Source organism: Tachyglossus aculeatus, chromosome 2 (genome assembly GCF_015852505.1).
Source record: "Tachyglossus aculeatus isolate mTacAcu1 chromosome 2, mTacAcu1.pri, whole genome shotgun sequence".
Taxonomy (NCBI): domain Eukaryota; kingdom Metazoa; phylum Chordata; class Mammalia; order Monotremata; family Tachyglossidae; genus Tachyglossus; species Tachyglossus aculeatus.
This window is the reverse complement of record NC_052067.1, coordinates 33,392,633-33,412,075: the sequence shown is the minus strand read 5'-3', so window position 1 is coordinate 33,412,075 and position 19,443 is coordinate 33,392,633. Positions and strand designations below refer to the sequence as shown.

The 19,443-nt window shown below is 47.5% G+C and overlaps 1 protein-coding gene across 1 annotated transcript in view; it reads left to right on the top strand.

Moving 5' to 3' along the window:
* Nucleotides 1-315: 315 nt before the first annotated feature.
* The window catches only part of GALNT15 (polypeptide N-acetylgalactosaminyltransferase 15), a 38,918-nt gene continuing 19,790 nt past the window's right edge, over nucleotides 316-19,443 (top strand). Inside the window, exons 1-3 of the mRNA XM_038740914.1 lie at nucleotides 316-1,635; nucleotides 12,248-12,414; nucleotides 14,542-14,746. Of these exons, the coding sequence (XP_038596842.1) occupies nucleotides 1,082-1,635; nucleotides 12,248-12,414; nucleotides 14,542-14,746 (926 nt within the window). The 5' untranslated portion in view covers nucleotides 316-1,081. The remainder of the gene's footprint in view (nucleotides 1,636-12,247; nucleotides 12,415-14,541; nucleotides 14,747-19,443) is intronic.

The following is a 19,443-nucleotide window of genomic DNA, read 5'->3' as shown; positions in this document are numbered from 1 at the left end:
GAGAGTAGGTGGATAATCTCAGTGGATAAGCCTTAAATAATAGTCAATAAATAAATAGATCGGTGCCTCAGGGATAGCATGAGGGACTTACCCTGTGACTAGGGATAAGGGTTCCCTTTTCTAGTGTGCAAACAAAGAGACACTGAGGAAGTTGACGGTGTTGTGTTCTCGTTCACAGAGGGTTGGATTAGCACCTAAATGCAGCCTGGCCTGCTGGATCCTTTCGGAAAGAAGTTTACGGCTCTCCACGCGTCAAACATACGTGTCTGTGTAGCCAGTCAGATCCGTATCAGGGGCACGTATCGGCCTTTCCGAAACCAAGAAAAAATCTTTCCTGTTACTCCCAGGGGGAAAAAATAAAAACTACCCTATTAAGGAAATTCTAATCCAAGCACACGAGCTGTTCCTGTTTTGATTTGGTTTTGGCACTCCCTACGTTCATTTACTTCCAAAATTGTTCTGCACAAAGTTTGGATAGGACGGGGAACAGTGAGGGCATTAGGACCAAGAGAAAGACGCACACTTTGCTCGGTATTGTGTCTGGCAGAAGGCTTCCTGACTAAGTGCTGGAGTTATGTGTGAAAGAAAGTCAGGGACCGACTAGTTTACATCTGTTCATCTGACCTGGCTTGGAGCGACAAAACTGGGAAACGCTGTCAACGGCGCTTTGAAACATGACAAACCACCTCGCTCCAGGCACCGATGGGAAACTTTGGCCGCTTAAGGAAACCTTGTGGAATGAAGGACTGAGCAAAATGGAATCTTTTTTTCTTTAGAGGGAATAAAGGGGCAACAGCTTAAATCCAGACTTGAGCCACCCTCGATGGACTCCGCGAGTGACGTCGCCAAGGCACCTGCCGACGATTTGGGTTGTAGTTTGTGTCCTGGAAGGTCTACCGGGTCTGACTGGGAGCGGGTCACCTCCTAGGAGCGGGTACTTCAGAGGGAGCTGACTAGTGAGGTCAGCAGATTAGGAGACAGCCCATTCTCTGCTGGGCTTCGCGAGGCTTGACTGGGGATAAGGAAAGATGAGTTGAGGGAGCTGTAACGTGCTCTGCCGCACCTGAGGGTCGCCAGCAATATGCCATTAAAGAAGAGGTGCCGGTACGGATCTCGCCAGCTGCAGTTCCTCTTACTGTTCCTGATGCTGGGATGCTTCCTGATGATGGCGGTCATGTTGAATCCACCATCCCAGGACCCCCAGAGGGCCAGGATCTCCCGCCCCGAGCATCTTCTCCCTGAAGACAGGTACCAGTTGGACTTTGGGGAGTCCCAAGAATGGGTGCTGGAGACCCAGGAGGAGAGCCAGCAGTACTACCCCCTGGAGGGGCTGGCCCCCTTCCTCTCCTTGCGGGAAGACGAGCTTCTGGTCGCCAACCCCACAGCCCGGAGGAACCAGAGCAGGGGTAGGCGAGGCAGGGGCTACCGGCTGGTGAAGAAGCAAGGCAGGAGGCCGGAGGAGTTCGCGGAGGGCAGGCCGGGGGCTGGATGGCGGGGGATGTTTGTAGCCTTCCCCCGCCCGGATGGACGTGGCCCAGGTGGGGATGAGCTGCTAGGGGAGACTCACGGCTTCAACGAGGCGCTGAGTGAGCGGATCTCTCTGCACAGGGAGCTGCCTGAGGTGCGGCATCCTCTGTAAGTACAGTTCATGTCTCCTTCCCTCCCACTCGCTGTGAAACCTGTCCCCTCCTCATCACCCTCCTCTGGAAGGAGCTCTCGCCCTCCATCCTGTCGCAGGAGGCCTTCTGCTGCCGCCGCCACCATCACTACCCCCAGAAACCTCCCTCCTCTACCCTTCCAGCACCTTGGGGCCTGGGTTCAGAGTGGCTGCTGAAAGGGGGCTTTGGGAAAGAGGAACCAAGAGTGTTTCCCCTCCAAATCCATACCCGAATCAAACCTTTCCATCAGTCTCCGTGGGGTCACTGTGCCCAGAGCGGAGGCAGAACCCAGAGTATGAGAAGCCCACCTTCCTCTTCCCTATCTCTTTTCCTTCTTCCCCTCCCCCTTCCTCTTGTCTTTCCCCTCCTTTCCCTTTCTTTGTTACAAGGAATGGGAACGCTCATTGCTGGAATTCATCACAGTGCTCTCATAATTGCCGCTTTTCCTGCCTTAGGCAGTTGGTCCGAAGAATTATATCGTGATGTTTAGAGACCCCTGGGGGCCCCTGTGGCCCCTGTGGCCCCTGGACTGAGCTTTCCAGACAACGGCCAGTCACCCTCCCAGCCGGAGCTAGGCCGCTACCCCAAACCGCACAGCGGGGAGACCTGGGTGAGGGTGCCGGCTTGGCGGGGGCCAGAGGCTGAACAGGGAATTGGACCCGGCTCTAGGCATCCAACATGCCTTTCTGACTCCAGATCCTTTCCCAGCCCAATAAATCAGCGTTCCCGCTTAGCGGACTTGCGGAGATTATCCAGAACATAAAGAAAACTCTCTAGTTGAGCCACAGCGTGGAGAGCAACTACTGCTGAAAGACCAGCTTGGACAGAGCCAGCTAGGGGCTTGACAGGCATAACAGGTCCCCACCTGTTCGTTCAATCATATTTATTGAGCGCTTACTGTGTGCAGAGCACTGTACTAAGCACTTGGGAAGTACAACCTCCTCCTCCTCCTACTCGGAGGTTGTACTCCTCCGAGTACTGTACTGTACTTGGAGGAGAAGGAGGAGGAGTACTATCAATCAATCAATTGTATTTATTGAGCTCTTAGTAGTAGTAGTACTATTATTATTAGTAGTGGTGGTCATGGGTTCAAGTCCCGGCTCTGCCACTTGTCAGCTGTGTGACTTTGGGCAAGTCACTTACCTTATCTGGCCTCAGTTCCCTCATCTGTAAAATGGGGATTAAGACTGTGAGCCCCACTTGGGACAATCTGATCATCTTGTATGCTCCCCGTTGTTTAGTACAGTGTTTTCCACATAGTAAGCGCTTAACAAATGCCATTATCATCATTATTATTATTACTACTACTACTACTACTACTACTACTACTACTACTACTACGACAAGCAGCAGGGCTCAGTGGAAAGAGTATGGGCTTTGGAATCAGAGGTCATGGGTTCTAATCCCAGCTCTGCTTGTCAGCTGTGTGACTTTGGGCAGGTCACTTAACTTCTCTGCGCCTCAGTTCCCTCATCTGTAAAATGGGGATTAAGACTGTGAGCCCCAATTGGGGCAATCTGATCACCTTGTATCCTCCCCAGCGCTTAGTACAGTGCTTTGCACATAGTAAGTGCTTAACAAATGCCATCATCATCATCAACAAATACCATCATCATTATTATTATTATTACTACTAATAATAATAATTATGGTGTATGTTAGGTGTTTATTATGTATCAAGCATTGTACCAAGTGTCGGGGTAGTTACAATTAATCGTATTTATTGAGCGCTTACTGTGTGCAGAGCACTGTACTAAGCGCTTGGGAAGTACAAGTCGGCAACACATACAGTCCCTACCCAACAGCGGGCTCCCAGTCTAGAAGGGGGAGACAGACAACTAAACAAAACATACTAACAAAATAAAATAAATAGAATAGACATGTACAAGTAAGATAAATAAATAGAGTAACAAATATGTACAAACATATATACATATATACAGGTGCTGTGGGGAAGGGAAGGAGGTAAGATGGGGGGGATGGAGAGGGGGACGAGGGGGAGAGGAAGGAAGGGGCTCAGTCTGGGAAGGCCTCCTGGAGGAGGTGAGCTCTCAGTAGGGCCTTGAAGGGAGGAAGAGATCGAGCTTGGCGGATGGGCAGAGGGAGGGCATTCCAGGCCCGGGGGATGACGTTACGAGCTAATCAGGTTGAACACAGTCCCTGTCATACGCGTGGCTCATAGTCCAAACAGGAGAGCGAACAGGCTATTTCATTCCCATTTTACAGATGAGGAAACTGAGGCACAGAGGAGTTAAGCGACTTGCTCAAAGTCCCAGAGCAGGTCAGTGGGGGAGCCATAATTTGAATCCAGGTCTGGCTGTCGGCCCTTGGCTCATCCTTCCAGGTTAAGCCGCTTTAAACTATCCCGCTGCCAGCCCTGCTTTTCCCAGGTCACCCCAGCCTTGAGTGGCAGCAGGAGGGCCGAGGGGCTGGGGCATTGCCTCAGGTGCGGGGCGTCCTCTGCTGGCACAAGGAGGGATGGGAAGGATACCCAAACAGCCCGGATGATCAGGTGTTAATAATATTGATGGTCAAACGCAGTTTAATGTCTCAGATAATAATAATAATAATGATGGTTTTTCAATCTGTCAGTTCTACCTTTGCAATAGCTCTAAAAATCTGTCCTTTCCTTTTCACGTAAATGGCTGCCACACTGATACAAGCCTGGATCCTACTGCACCTTGACTATTGCTTCAGCCTTCTCTCGGACCTCTCTCTCTCCTCACTTCACTCTGCTGCTCAGATCCTTTTTCTGAAAAAAGTTCGGACCGTGTCTCCCCACTTCAGCACCTCCAGTCGTTTCCCATCTACCTTCGCATCGAACAGAAATTCCTTACCGTTGGCCATAAAGCACTCAATCTCCTCTCTCCATCCAACTTCACCTCACTGATCTTGTACATATGTTTGTACATATTTATTACTCTATTTATTTATTTATTTTATTTGTACATATCTATTCTATTTATTTTATTTTGTTAGTATGTTTGGTTTTGTTCTCTGTCTCCCCCTTTTAGACTGTGAGCCCACTGTTGGGTAGGGACTGTCTCTATATGTTGCCAATTTGTACTTCCCAAGCGCTTAATACAGTGCTCTGCACATAGTAAGCGCTCAATAAATACGATTGATGATGATGATGATGATGATCTACTACACTTTGCTCCTCTGCCAGGCTATTCACTGTACCTCAGTCTCATCTATCCCACCACCAACCCCTGGCCCGTGTCTTCCCCTCTGGCCCGGCACTCCCTTCATATCCATCCGACGGTCCACCACCACCTCCAAGAGACCTTCCCTGACCAAGCCCTCATTTTCCCTATTTGTCCTCCCTTCTGCATTGCCACTGCACTTCGGTCTGTGGCCTGTAAACATTTGATATTCAACCCACCCTCAGCCTCACGGTACTTATTTATATATCCTCGTATTCTGCCACTTCCTGTAACTGTAATTTATTTTAATACCCAACTCCTACTCTAGACTGTCAGCTCCCTATGGGCAGGGATTGTGTCTTCCAACTCTATCATATTGCACTCTCCCAAGTGCTTAGTATAGGTGTCCAAGATGTCTTTAATTCAGTAAGTGGAATAGTGTGGGGGATTGCAAGCTGATTGGCATAATTCCTGAGCAGAAGTCGACTGTAGCTATTTAGCTTTCCTATCCCATATGATCCAGTGTTTTTTTTTTCCCACATTTCAGAATGTTGCTGTCAATGTGTTGCAATGTCTCACAAAGCAGTTTGTCAGATGATACAGCAGTGGTACTGCTGTAATGCGTCTATCTAGAACCTGTAGATAGACTTCAGCCTCCGTTTTATGTCTGTCGTGGTGGGACACTAAAGACTAGATCATTACTCTTCTGTTCTAAAGGAAGGTGAAGGGTCATTAGAGACTCACTCATCCCATTTGGCATATATGGAAGGTTTGAAATAAAAAGCTGTCTGGTTGCAAAGCCTATGTCTGACCTTCAAAGGATGGAAAAATCACCTGAAAAGGTGGATCCAGCACCTTTCTGTGTGATACCCGGTAACAGCAATTCTTATTTTGCTCAGTGCTGTGATGTTCATTCCATGCTTGGTCAGCTTCTAGCATCATCATCATCATCAGCCCAGCATTTATTGAGCATCAGCTGTGTGCAGAACACTGTGCTAGGCACGTGGAACTTACCAACAGAAGTACGAGACACCGTCCCTGCCCTCAAGGAATATGCAGTTTCAACCAGTAAATTCCATTCTCCTTTTGGGGTGACTGTAAATCTCACCACATAACAAACTGTTGTTACAGGACTCTATTATATTGTACTCTCCCAATCTAGGTACTGTGTTCTGCACACAGTAAGTACTCGGTGAATACATTGATTGATTGGTTTTTCTCGGTTTGAGGGGTGTCTGTTGGATTTTGCATCTCAAAGTTAAGTCCAACGTATCTATTGTAGTGCTCTGGCTTGCCTCTCTTTTGGATGAGCTGGTAAATTGGTTGGTTGGGGGAGTCACCTTTTCTAGTCTCCTCTTTGGGGGCAAGGAATGCATTCCTTGGGTAGGGACTGTCTCTATATGTTGCCAACTTGTACTTCCCAAGCGCTTAGTACAGTGCTCTGCACAAAGTAAGCATTCAATAAATATGATTGATTGATTGATTCCTAGGTAGGAACTCCCAGAGAGCTTCTGAACAGTTCTGCTGCCTCTTCAGCCACTGAGCGACTAATGTCTTTGCCCACCTGGTGGGCAAACAGCAGGGCCTAGTGGCTAGAGCCCGGGCCCGGGAGTCAGAAGATCATGGGTTCTAATTCTGGCTCCGCCACTTGTCTGCTGAGTGACCTTGGGCAACTCACTTCACTTTTCTGGGCCTCAGTTCCCTCACCTGTAAAATGGGGATTAAGACTGTGAGCCCTGTGTGAGACAGGGACTGTGTCCAACCCGATGATCTCTCTGCTCCACAAATACCATAATTCATTCATTCAATAGTATTTATTAAGCGCCTACTGTGTGCAGAGCACTGTAATAAGCACTTGGAAAGTACAATTCGGCAGCAGATAGAGATAATCCCTACCCAACAATGGGCTCACTTATTATTCTTCATCATCACCTCCACTATCTATCCTGTCCCTGGCCCCTCTATGTAATTTTTGTGCATGCATTAAGCTATCCCAGTGCTTAGAACAGTGCTTTGCACATAGTAAGTGCTTAATAAATGCCATTATTATTATTTAACATAGTATAACCTAGGCATATATTTCTAAGGCTTGGCATTGATGTCATGCAAGGCACCAAGATAATGTTGAAAAGGCAAGCTGAGCCCACGTAGCTGACATACTTACACCACTTCAATCCAAAGAAAATAAGCCTAATGAATGCCCAGTAGAGTAAAATAAATAGATATTTCAGTGGATGGTGCTTTGGGTGGTGTTTTTGCCAAATTTTTGTTTCCTTACCACGGGTCGGTGATTCGGATTCAGTGTTCCTACTCAAACCGTTTTCTCCTCTCTATCATTCGGAACAGTCAGCCTTCAGGCCATCCCTCTGCATCCTCCTGTTAGCGGTTCCACACTGTTTTCCAGAGCTCATTCATTCCATATCTTTCCACAGATCTCTGCTAAAGTCAGGCCAGAAATAACAATTTTCACACTCCTCCCCTTGTGATCCACAGAGGTCAGAGGGGTAAAATGACAGGACTCAGCTGCGTTGAGAAGCCATGGAGAATCGGTGGGAGGGAAGAAGGGAGGAAGCAACTTGGTGAGGAGGGGAGCCCTGATGGGGCGAGCTGGGAAGATGAGCTGTGCCATCACAGAAGCAGTGTGGCTCAGTGGAAAGAGCATGGGCTTTGGAGTCAGAGGTCATGGGTTCAAATCCCGGCTCTGCCAATTGTCAGCTGGGTGACTTTGGGCAAGTCACTTCTCTGGGCCTCAGTTACCTCATTTGTAAAATGGGGATGAAGACTGTGAGCCCCCCGTGGGACAACCTGATCACCTCGTAACCTCCCCAGCGCTTAGAACAGTGCTTTGCACATAGTAAGCGCTTAATAAACACCATCATCATTATTATCATTATTATTATCAGAGTCGCCCACCCCTGCAGCCCTATGGGGGAGAGATTTAGAGAACTTGCCAAGTGCAATTTGTTCTGTAGCGGCCCCGAGCCAGCCGGATTCTTCCCTTCCTGCTGGAATACTTCTCCTTTCCAGGCACCTCATGTTGCAAGGATAGTATTTTTGCCTCTCCTTATAAATAGTCAGAAAACCGTTTTTCATGTTCATAGATGAGGCTGCCAAGTGTTGCTAAGCCAGTGTGTCTGCATGGGTGGTTGCCGGTCAATATGTAGTGTGGCCTCCGACTAGCTTCTGCCTGCAGGGCTCCTCTCTCCATTCGTGGCTCAGCTTCACCCCTCTGCTTGATATAATAATAATAATAATAATGGCATTTATTAAGTGCTTACGATGTGCAAAGCACTGTACTAAGCGCTGGGGAATTTACAAGGTGATCAGGTTGTCCCACGTGGGGCTCACGGTCTTAATCCCCATTTTACAGAGGAGGTAACTGAGGCCCAGAGAAGTGAAGTGACTTGCCCAAGGTCACACAGGTGACAAGCGGTGGAGCGGGATTCGAACCCCTGACGTCTGACTCGAAAGCCCGGGCTCTTGCCACTGAACCACACTGCTTTGCAGCTTCAGCATGAAACCATCGGCCGCCATTACACCCAAGCTTTGGCGGCTCCACTGCAATAAGTTATAATAATAATAATAATGACATTTATTAAGTGCTTACTATGTGCAAAGCACTGTTCTAAGCGCTGTGGAGGTTACAGGGTGATCAGGTGGTCTCACGGGGGGCTCACAGTCTTCATCTCCATTTTACATATGAGGTAACTGAAGCATAGAGAAGTTAAGTGACTTGCCCAAAGTGACCGAGCTGACAATTGGCGGAGCCGGGATTTGAACCCATGACCTCTGACTCCAAAGCTTGAGCTCGTTCCACTAAGCCATGCTGCTTCTCAGTAGATGTTGGGTTCTTTGTTCCGTATAATATTCACATTATCATAGCTTAACTCCAACTGGAACTTTTTTCCCCTGGGCAGATATGAGACGGATTCACTGATGTTTTCTCTTCTGCAACCCAGTCCAATAGGTGGGGTAGGTCTGATCACCCTTTTCAGTGGGACCGGAGACATCAGACACATATTCAAAACCCCCAGCAAGCTAGTAGTGGATCGAGGCTCGGTTCAGGGTTCTTTCCACCACCTGCCCCTAATCACTTTCCCTGAGAAAGGAGCTCCTGGTTGAAATGGTGTTTTGGCCCCCAGCTTCCCTGGCAGGTGAACGGTGGCAGGCTGCACATGCCACTCAGATTCTGCACAGAGAGGGAGGAAACGAGGGAGAGATCTCCCATCTCCCATCCTCGTGTCTCTCCCCACTTCAATCCATACTTCATGCTGCTGCCCGGTTTGTCTTTGTCCAGAAACGCTCTGGGCATGTTACTCCCCTCCTCAAAAATCTCCAATGGCTACCAATCAATCTGCACATCAGGCAGAAACTCCTCACCCTGGGCTTCAAGGCTATCCATCCCCTCGCCCCCTCCTACCTCACCTCCCTTCTCTCCTTCTCCAGCCCACCCCGCACCCTCCGCTTCTCCGCCGCTAATCTCCTCACCATACCTCGTTCTCGCCTGTCCCGCCATCGACCCCCGGCCCACGTCATGCCCCGGGCCTGGAATGCCCTCCCTCTGCCCATCCGCCAAGCTAGCTCTCTTCCTCCCTTCAAGGCCCTACTGAGAGCTCACCTCCTCCAGGAGGCCTTCCCAGACTGAGCCCCTTCCTTCCTCTCCCCCTCGTCCCCCTCTCCATCCCCCCATCTTACCTCCTTCCCTTCCCCACAGCACCTGTATATATGTATACATGTTTGTACATTTTTATTACTCTATTTTACTTGTACATATCTATTCTATTTATTTTATTTTGTTAGTATGTTTGGTCTTGTTCTCTGTCTCCCCATTTTAGACTGTAAGCCCACTGTTGGGTAGGGACTGTCTGTATATGTTGCCAACTTGTACTTCCCAAGTGCTTAGTACAGTGCTCTGCACACAGTAAGCGCTCAATAAATACAATTGATTGATTGATTGATTGAGAGGACCTGAGGACCCCTCTTCCCCCATACTATACAGGTGATAGATTTTTTTTTCTTGGAAACACGAAGATCTCCCCTTGACCTCCTCAATTTCAGAAGAAGTTTTGATTTCCTATGAGCCCTTACCCTGCTGGATGGCCCATTTCCACGAAAGTTCCCATTCTGCCCTTGTAACTAATTTTGTGGAATAGGGCAGGACCAGTAAAGTTTGGCTGATGCTCAGTGAACAAATGTGAAATAAATCTGATGTTTTCAGGACCCCTAATTTCCAGTTTGACCTATGACTGTATTGAGGAACTTGTAAAAATAAAGTGCATTCACTGAACCTTCAGCCCAGACCCTTTACGAGAATAAAATAATCAATCTTGGGTATCTCTTGAAAGACTCTAATGGGCCATGTTCCAAGGGGAAGTTGAACTTTTTTAATCTTTCACACAACCCCCAACTGGGAGAAGCAGCTTGGCTTAGTGGAAGGAACCCGGGCTTTGGAGTCAGAGGCTATGGGTTCAAATCCCAGCTCCGCCAGTTGTCAGCTGTGTGATGTTGGGCAAGTCACTTAACTTCTCTGGGCCTCAGTTCCCTCATCTGTAAAATGGGGATTAAGACTGTGAGCCCCCCGTGGGACAACCTAATCACCTTGTAACCTCCCCAGCACTTAGAACAGTGCTTTGCACATAGTAAGCACTTAATAAATGCCATCATTGTTATTATTATTTTTAGAGCTGAGTATATTTCTTCCCTGTACACTAATGCCTGGAGGTCATTTTCTGTCCCCTCTCATTGGTGAATTCAGATAAGTGCTGACACAATCCTGGGAAATGAAGTCATCTGTTTTTGCGGAGAACCCAGGGTGAGAGTCCTTCCCAAGCGTGTCCAGATAGGATCCTGGGATGGGTTCCAGGAGATCTGGTCTCTTCCTTGGGCCCTTCAGCTGACTGTAAGCATTGGCAGATTCCCCATTACCTCGACAAGGTCATGGCCAGTATGGCTACTTGAGAGGTAGCAAAATGCATGGCCTCTGCCTCCTCCTGCAGTTGCTCCAGATCATCCATCGCCCTGGGGTCTACTGAACGCCCTCACACTCAGCCTTAAAGCAGCACTCATAAAAATAGAACTCAGTGTATGGAGAGGTGGCTGGGAGGATCCTGGAATGGAGGAAGTAAGTGTTCCTGCCTTGAAAAACCTCTCCAGCAGCCTTGTAAATAACTTTCAAACCACATATAGCCATGAAAATCCTATCCAGTCTAGAAAATTCACATTTTCCCACCTGCATTTATTAGTCACTCACCCCTACTTACTAGTTACTCACCACCAATTAGTAGGCACTTACCATCTCCTCCTCACTTTCCCCTCCTCCTCCTTCTCCTCCTCTTCCTTCTCCCAAGGTCACTGGGCTAAGAGAACACAAGCTTCTGGTTGAAGCAAAGCATCTCAGAATTCCCCTACTGACCCAGATTCCCATGCAAATCAAACCCGAAGGGAATAGGAAAGAGAAACCTGGCAGGTTCAATTTCTTTCAGTCCCATGGCCCAAGTTTTATTCGGGCAGGCCGAAAATAGCACTAGTTCCAAAGGAATTTAGGTAAATCCATGGGGATGAGCTCCAGCATGGGCTTGGGAGTCTGAGGTCATGGGTTCTAATCCCGGCTCCGCCACTTATCAGCTATGTGACTTTGGGCAAGTCACTTCACTTCTCTGTGCCTCAGTAACCTCATCTGTAATATGGGGATTCAGACCGTGAGCCCCTTGTGGGACAACCTGATTTCCTTGTATCTACTCCAGCGCTTAGAACAGTGCTTGGCATATAGTAAGCGCTTAACAAATACCATTATTATTATTATTATAATGGGTTAATAGAAAGAAAGTGAGAGATGTTAGATGGTAATATTCCTAACTTAGGATGAATACTAAGGAGGGTAATATTCACACAGTTCCTCTCCAAGTGTTGTTTCGTGTTGCTCATCAGAGACAGAATATTGCAGTGGATGGTCGGACCATCCATTGGTCTGACACAGTAATGGCATTTCTTATTCAATTCAATTCAATCGTATTTATTGAGCGCTTAACTGTGTGCAGAGCACTGTATTAAGTGCTTGGGAAGTACAAGTTGGCAACATATAGAGACGGACCCTACCCAACAGTGGGCTCACAGTCTAGAAGAGGGAGACAGAGAACAAAACAAAACATATTAACAAAATAAAATAAATAGAATAAATATGTACAAATAAAATAGAGTAATAAATACATACAAACATATATACATATATACAGGTGCTGTGGGGAGGGGAAGGAGGTAAGGCGGGGGGATGGAGAGGGGAAGGAGAGGGAGAGGAAGGAGGGGGTTCAGTCTGGGAAGGCCTCTTGGAGGAGGTGAGCTCTCAGTAAGGCCTTGAAGGGAAAACATATTCTTATGTTTTCCCAACTCCAAGACTAAGGTTCTAACACCTTATCTGCACTTCATCCTTCATTGTCTCACCCCCAGGTGTCTGCAGCAGCGTTACGGGGACAACCTGCCCTCAGCCAGCGTCATCATCTGCTTCCATAACGAGGCCTGGTCCACTCTCCTCAGAACTGTGCACAGCATCCTGGACACCGTCCCCAGGCCTCACCTTAAGGAGATCATCTTAGTTGACGACCTCAGCCAGCAAGGTAGCTACCCACTGCCTTTCAGTTCTCTCTGACTTGATGGGAGGCGGCTAGGAGAGGCCCCCCACAAAGAAACCATGCACAAATGTAGGCAGAGCTACTCAGGGGCCCCAGGGGAGTGTTGGTGGCAATGGGTATGCACCTGTACCTCAAATGCTGGAGAAGCTGGAAGTTTTCTCCTGCTTGTCATCCTCAGTGACTGAATCCACTCGCTGTAGCCTCCTCCCCAGTTCTTCCACCCCAGACCCCTTGTTCACTTCCTTCCTCCTGCCTGGAATAATCATAATAATAGTAATAATGATAATTTGGTATTTGTTAAACACTGACTATGTGCCAAGCACTGTGGTAGATACAAGGTTATCAGTTGGGGCCCTGGGGCTCACACTTTAAGTAGATTCCACAGTCTGGAACTCCCTCCCTCTTCACATCTGACAGACCACTGCTCTCCCCATCTTCAGAGCTCTTCTGGAATCCCATCTCCAGTTGATTTCTCCTCTTTTCAGCTTGAATTTTCCCCACTACCACGTCAGTGTTCCTGAGCCAATTACGCACTCCCACAACTACCGGTAGAATTTTGTACATGTTGATTTATATACCCTGCTACTCACACGTTCATTTATCTGCATATCCACTGTTAGCTTCTTGCTCCTATCTAAAATTGATTTTATTGCCTGCCTCCTCTCCTAGATTGGAAGCTCCTTAAGGGCAGGGACCGGATCTACTAACTCTAGTGTACTCTTCCAGGTGCTTAGTTCAGTATTCTCTACACACCGCATCTCCTCCTACCAATTCCCAGGAAAATCATTCCCAGCCTACAGAGTGCTTCACAGACCCAGAAACCCAAGAACAACAAACACAAAGGGACAACGAAGGGAAGAGTTGGTAGATTCGATTTTTTCTTTAGGCCTTCCGCTACGATTCCTTTTAAGTTCTCTGCAAATAGCCCCGGGCTCGTTTTTCTGGCCAAATTGCAGAAGGAAATGTTAGACGGTCAGTCAGACTGCGCAGACTGTCTTTAAACCTTAGAGTCTGCTCCAGTCCCTGCCTGATGGGATCAGAGCAGGGCTCCTCCTCAGCCATTTCTGAGACCTGTTGCTGCTGTCCCACATAGTCAGCAAGCAGCTTCCTGTAGAGATGGGAGTGTGGCAATGATGCTGTTGAGCAGTCGTGGCCGGCAGGATTTGCAGGAGGGGTGGCCTGACCTCCCCTTTCCCTTTGGGGCTGGCTCGGAGGCTCCGTCAGGGAAGCCCGATTCCAGGAAAAAGTGGAGAGGACTCATTTTATTTCTTAGACTTCGAGCCACATGTGGGACAGGGACTGCATCCAACCTGATTACCTTGAAACTACTGTAGTGCTTAGTACAGTGCTTGGCACATAGTAAGCATTTAAATGCCACAATTGTTATCATTATTGTTATTTTTTTTTCCTGGGGCCCTCAATTCACCCCCAAGTCCCAGAACTTCATTCCCTGGTACCAAATTGTATGCTTTTGGGGGAGGTGGTTTATTTTGAAAGGAAAGAGTTGCCAGTGGATTATCCTTCTCAGACTGCTGTTTCTGACCCAGAAGCCGACAGCAAGATGCTTATTTTCACTCCGAGGTTTTCCTGGTTCAGTGTTTGGGGGCAGATGACGCCTTGGGAAAGCAAAGCTAGAGAGGGTGAGGTATTCAGTTCCATCCCTGACTTACTCTATGAGCTCCTGTTTTTGCCTCCTCCTCCCTCTTCAATCACTTTGTACCTCAGTTTCCCACTATTTGTTCAATGGGGAAAATAATGCTGGCTCGTTTTTCTAGGCCAGTTTGCAGGGTAAACAATGATTGAAACTATTTAGAATTAGAGTCTCCTAGATCTGGGTGGATCATACAAGAGGCGATACTCTCCAGCCCAACTCCCTATTTCCGGGCACGTCCTTGCATGTGCCATCAAAACGAATGTTCGAGGATGCCATCCCTAGAGCTCCTTGGGAAAGAGGTTGTATTGCCTCCATCAGGATCCTATTCCAACATTTTCTCAGGTGTCCTTCCACATGTGTCTCCCTACCATGCCTGGTTGCAGCTGGAGCCCAATGTGGTACCCCGCTGAGTCCCAACGCATCGGTCGCGGTCGTTAACAGCATCCCGTTTGTTCCAGATCACCTCAGGTCTGCACTTAGTGACTATGTTTCCAAGCTGGATGGGGTGAAACTTCTCAGGAGCAATAAGAGACTGGGGGTCATCAGGGGGCGGATGCTCGGAGCCGCTCGGGCGGCGGGGGATGTGCTGGTCTTCATGGACTCCCACTGCGAATGCCACCGGGGCTGGCTAGAGCCTCTGTTGAGCAGAATAGCCAGCAACAGGTAACTGCAGGTGGGAAGGGGAGCATGAGGGAGTTGCGGGTGGTGGGAGGGATGGAGCAAGGTGGATGTTGGGGTCAAGAGGCAACTGGGAGAAGATAATGGCCCCAGTCAGTGGTATTCTCCTTGACTGTGGGCCTTTTGGGGAAGGAAAATTAGTAATTGCCAGAATCTGGGTAAATTTATCAGGGAAACCCATCTTACTTCATTTGTAAGCTGTCTGAGTAACAAACAAGGTATTTGGGCACGCTTATAGTGACTTTAAGATTCACTCATTTTAACGTCCAGTGCAAGGTGGAGTGTTTCCTGAGGTGAGTGATGTTTAGTACTAATTTGAACAAGATATAGTTGAGACAAAGGCCTCCTTCCATCAGGGTGGTTCTGAGCAGGTCAGAATCATTCATTCATTCGTTCAGTCGTATTTATTGAGCGCTTACTGTGTGCAGAGGACTGTACTAAGCACTTGGGAAGTACAAGTTGGCAACATATAGAGACGGTCCGTACCCAACAATGGGGTCACAGTCTAGAAGGGGGAATCCATTTCTTTCCAACCTTGAAGGTTCTCCCGGTCCGTGTTGATGGCATGTAATAATGATAATAATAATTGTGGTATTTGTTCATTCATTCAATCGTATTTATTGAGCGCTTACTATGTGCAGAGCACTGGACTAAACACTTGGGAAGTACAAGTCGGCAACATATAGAGACGGTCCCTACCCAACAGCGGGCTCACATTTGTTAAGTGCTTACAATGTGCCAGGCACTGTCCTAATTGCTGGGGGAGATATGAGCAAATCGGCTGGACACAGTCCCTGTCCCACATGGGGCTCCCAATCTTAATCCTCATTTCACAGGTGAGGTACCTGAGGAACAGAGAGTTTACTTGCCCAAGGTCACACAGCAGACATGTGGCAGAGCTGGAATTAGAACCCAGGCTCTGCCACTTGTGTTCTGTGTGACCTTGGGCCAGTCATTGTCCGCTCAGTTGTCAGCTGCTCAGGCTCAGGGCAGGGAGGGCAAGGCAGGCATAATAAGTACTATTATTGGTACTATTATTATTGTATTGTATTATTATTATTGTACTATTATTGTACTATTGGTACTATTATTGGTACTAATATTGGTACTATTATTGGTAATATTGGTAGTCCCAGGAGATCTCTGAGCACTGGGAGAATCCAGAGCACTGTTGTTGGAAGTGGTTCTCAGCATGCTCCGCATAAAGCCTACATTTTCTGAGGCAACAAATCAGAGAGGGGGATGGGACTTTGAGAGGTTGCCTAGTCCCTACCCTCTGCCTCCATGCAGGCTTCCCTACCTTGGAACTCCTCTCCCACTACTTGCTGAGCCTGACAACCACCTTCTTTTCATCACTGAAATAGAGCCTGGTACAGAAATATAGTTTCTAGCCCATGCAATCACTTAGTAGAGTGCTCTGCCTGCAGTAAGCACTCAATAAATCCCATTGATGTATTTATTGCAGTCTCCATTCCCCAACCCCCAACCTACTCACCGGGAAGATATGCCAAAAATAAAATAAACTGAGCGTCCTTTACCACTGTCTACACCTACATGGATACTCCCTGTAGCCCAGTAGACAATGGCAAATTTAAGAGTCACAGTGTTCATCTTCAGAACATCCCTGGCTGGCAGGAGAACCCTCCTTCCTCCAGCCACTGGGCAGAGGAAGGAGGTGTTTAAAGGCACCAGGGCTGAAGGCCGCTGGGCTCGCACCTCTCCGTCTCTGGCTCTAATCCCTTTCACTCTCATAAAGGAAAAAAAAACCTGCCATAAAAAAGAATGGAGCAAAAATCCTGGTTGGAGAACTGAAATCACATTCTTCCTTCTTTCAAGAATTCCCTTTGAGAACAGTGTGGGAGGGTATGGAAGAGCCACTCAGCTCTTCTCGCCTGTCCCGCTGTCGATCCCCCCGGCCCACATCCTTCCCCTGGCCTGGAATGCGCCCCCTCCACACATCCGCCAAGCTAGCTCTCTTCCTCCCTCCAAAGCTCTACTGAGAGCTCACCTCCTCCAGGAGGCCTTCCCAGACTGAGCCCCCTTTTTCCTCTCCTCCTCCCCATCCTCCCCGCCCTAGCTCCTTCCCCTCCCCACAGCACTTGTATATATTTGTACAGATTTATTACTCTATTTATTTTGCTTGTACATATTTACTATTCTATTTATTTTGTTAAAGATGTGCCTATAGCCTTAATTCTATTTGTTCTGACGATTTTGACACCTGTCTACATGTTTTGTTTTGTTGTCTGTCTCCCGCTTCTTGACCGTGAGCCCATTGTTGGGTCGGGACCGTCTCTATACGTTGCCGCCTTTTACTTCCCAAGCGTTTAGTACAGTGCTCTGCACACAGTAAGCGCTCAATAAATATGATTGAATGAATGAATGAATGTATGGTAGTGCATACAGGCTGATGTTTCTCTCGGTGATTTGCCCTTCATTGCGAACGTGACATCCAACTCGGCCTTTGAGAATTTCCATGCTGGTACCTGGAGGCTAGGCTGTCCACGGTTGAGAAAGATGAGATGCTATTGATGCCTGTCTACTTGTTTTGTTTTGTTGTCTGTTTCCCCCCTTCTAGACTGTGAGCCCGTTGTTGGGTAGGGATGGTCTCCATCTGTTGCCGAATTGTACTTTCCAAGCACTTAGTACAGTGCTCTGCACACAGTAAGTGCTCAATAAATACGATTGAAAGAATGAATGAATGGGGCAGAGGAGGCAGAAAAATCCATGATGGGCCAGAAACTGCAGGTATTTAGTGATTGTTCTAAGGTTACCTGGAGACAAGGACTTGGGGACACTCAAAAAGGAAAATCATAGCAAAAAGACCTCATATTAACAAGAGTGAAATGGAATGGCTACTGCAATCCACACTGGAACGAAATTCTCAAACCCCTCAGTTGGCTCACAGGTCATCCAAACTGGAAAAGGGCCCATTTCTGAAGGCCTTCAGTAAGAAGTTGCTCTACCCACATTCTTGTTTCCTGAAAGTCTCCAAAGAGCCATGCAAATCCTCCTCTCAGTCCTTCAGTCCTGTCCTGCGAACAAGTCAGTGATATCCTTTTTTGACTAATGAGGAAGCTGAGGTCCAGATTGTCAAAACGATAAGTCCAGAGCCACAGAACAAATGAATGTGAGGCCAAGGATCAAAGCAACCAAGTTCTGAAAGCTTGGCTTTGCTATCTAGCTAGCTCCAATATCAATCGATCAATGAATCGTATTCATTGAGCACTTTCTGTGTGCAGAATATTGTACTAAGTGCTTGGAAGAGAACATATAACAGAGTTGGTAGACACATTCCGTTCTCACAATCTCGTTGCATCCCTGATGTTTCCTGGACCCTATTTACAGGTGTGGGTAGAAGAGCAAGCCAGGAGAGGACTGAAGCACACAGTGTCAGGGATACTGAATGAGCTTCTTCATCCAGGAACCTTCTTTTGTTTATCCGGGGAGGTTAGGGCAAGGCTATTTCCCTGAGGAGTCTTTGAACCCTCCCAAAATGCGGTGTTTTTATATTCCTATTTGAAGGCTCCCTAGTCGTATTTACTACCCTGTAGTGATCACTACACAGGTCTGCAGATGAAAGGGAACAGAAGAAGTCATAGCTCATTTTTATTTATGAAGCATAAATATTCAGGATATATGCTTTAATATAGAACTATTACTAGGGAGTGCCAAATGTGATGTCAGTGGCATAAAAGAGCTCCTTGTTATTTCATTATTCCTCATCCTAAACATTCTAGAAATGAAAATCCAGGTTGGGTAATGCTGAAGCAGTGACTTTCCATGAAGAAATAAAGTGCAAAATAAGTATTCTTAGCAATTCTCTTCCGATTTTATTGTGAAAATGACTCCAAGGCATTCAAAATGTCTCTACCTCCTCCTGCTTTCCCAACTCCTCTCCCCACTTTGAACCCAAATTAACAACCCAACTCCCATGAAATGCTTCTAGATTTGTCCATAGGTAGGATGAAGAGGTGCCAGAGAAAGTAGCCTCAGGATCTTAAATGCTCAGTAAATGCTGCTGCCCGTGGGGATGAGCTACATGAAAGTCACATCACAGTGGCAGCGCAGAAGAAAAATGACCAGGAATAAACTATCTAGGATTTTTTTCCAAATCTTTCCACAGGCCCAGCCTTGAGAAATGTGCAGTCACGGTTGTCGAGATCAAGTTTTAAGCCACATGGGTTAATATTTCCCAAACACTCTACTGCTTAGCCTTCCTCTTCCCGGCCTCCTCCCACCTACCTCCGCACACACAGACTTCCTCCACTTCCAGCTCTAGTATGCTCTTGGTTTTGCCTTCTTCCTAATGGTTTGGATTTTCCTTTAATCCGACTTCACTTTCTTCAGGCTCAAATCTTTCTCCACTATTGGTTTCCTTTGGTCTCTGTCCTGCTCTCAGGACCTTGGCTGGGTGAGAATCTGTTGAAGCAAGAATATAATTTAGTGAATTTTAGAGAAGCAGCGTGGCTCAGTGGAAAAGAGCGTAAGCTTTGGAGTCAGAGGTCATGGGTTCAAATCTTGGCTCCGCCAATTGCCAGCTGTGTGACTTTGGGCAAGTCACTTAACTTCTCTGTGCCTCAGTTACCTCATGAGGAAAATGGGGATTAAGACTGTGAGCCCCCCATGGGACAACCTGATCACCTTGTAACCTCCCCAGTGCTTAGAACAGTGCTTTGCAC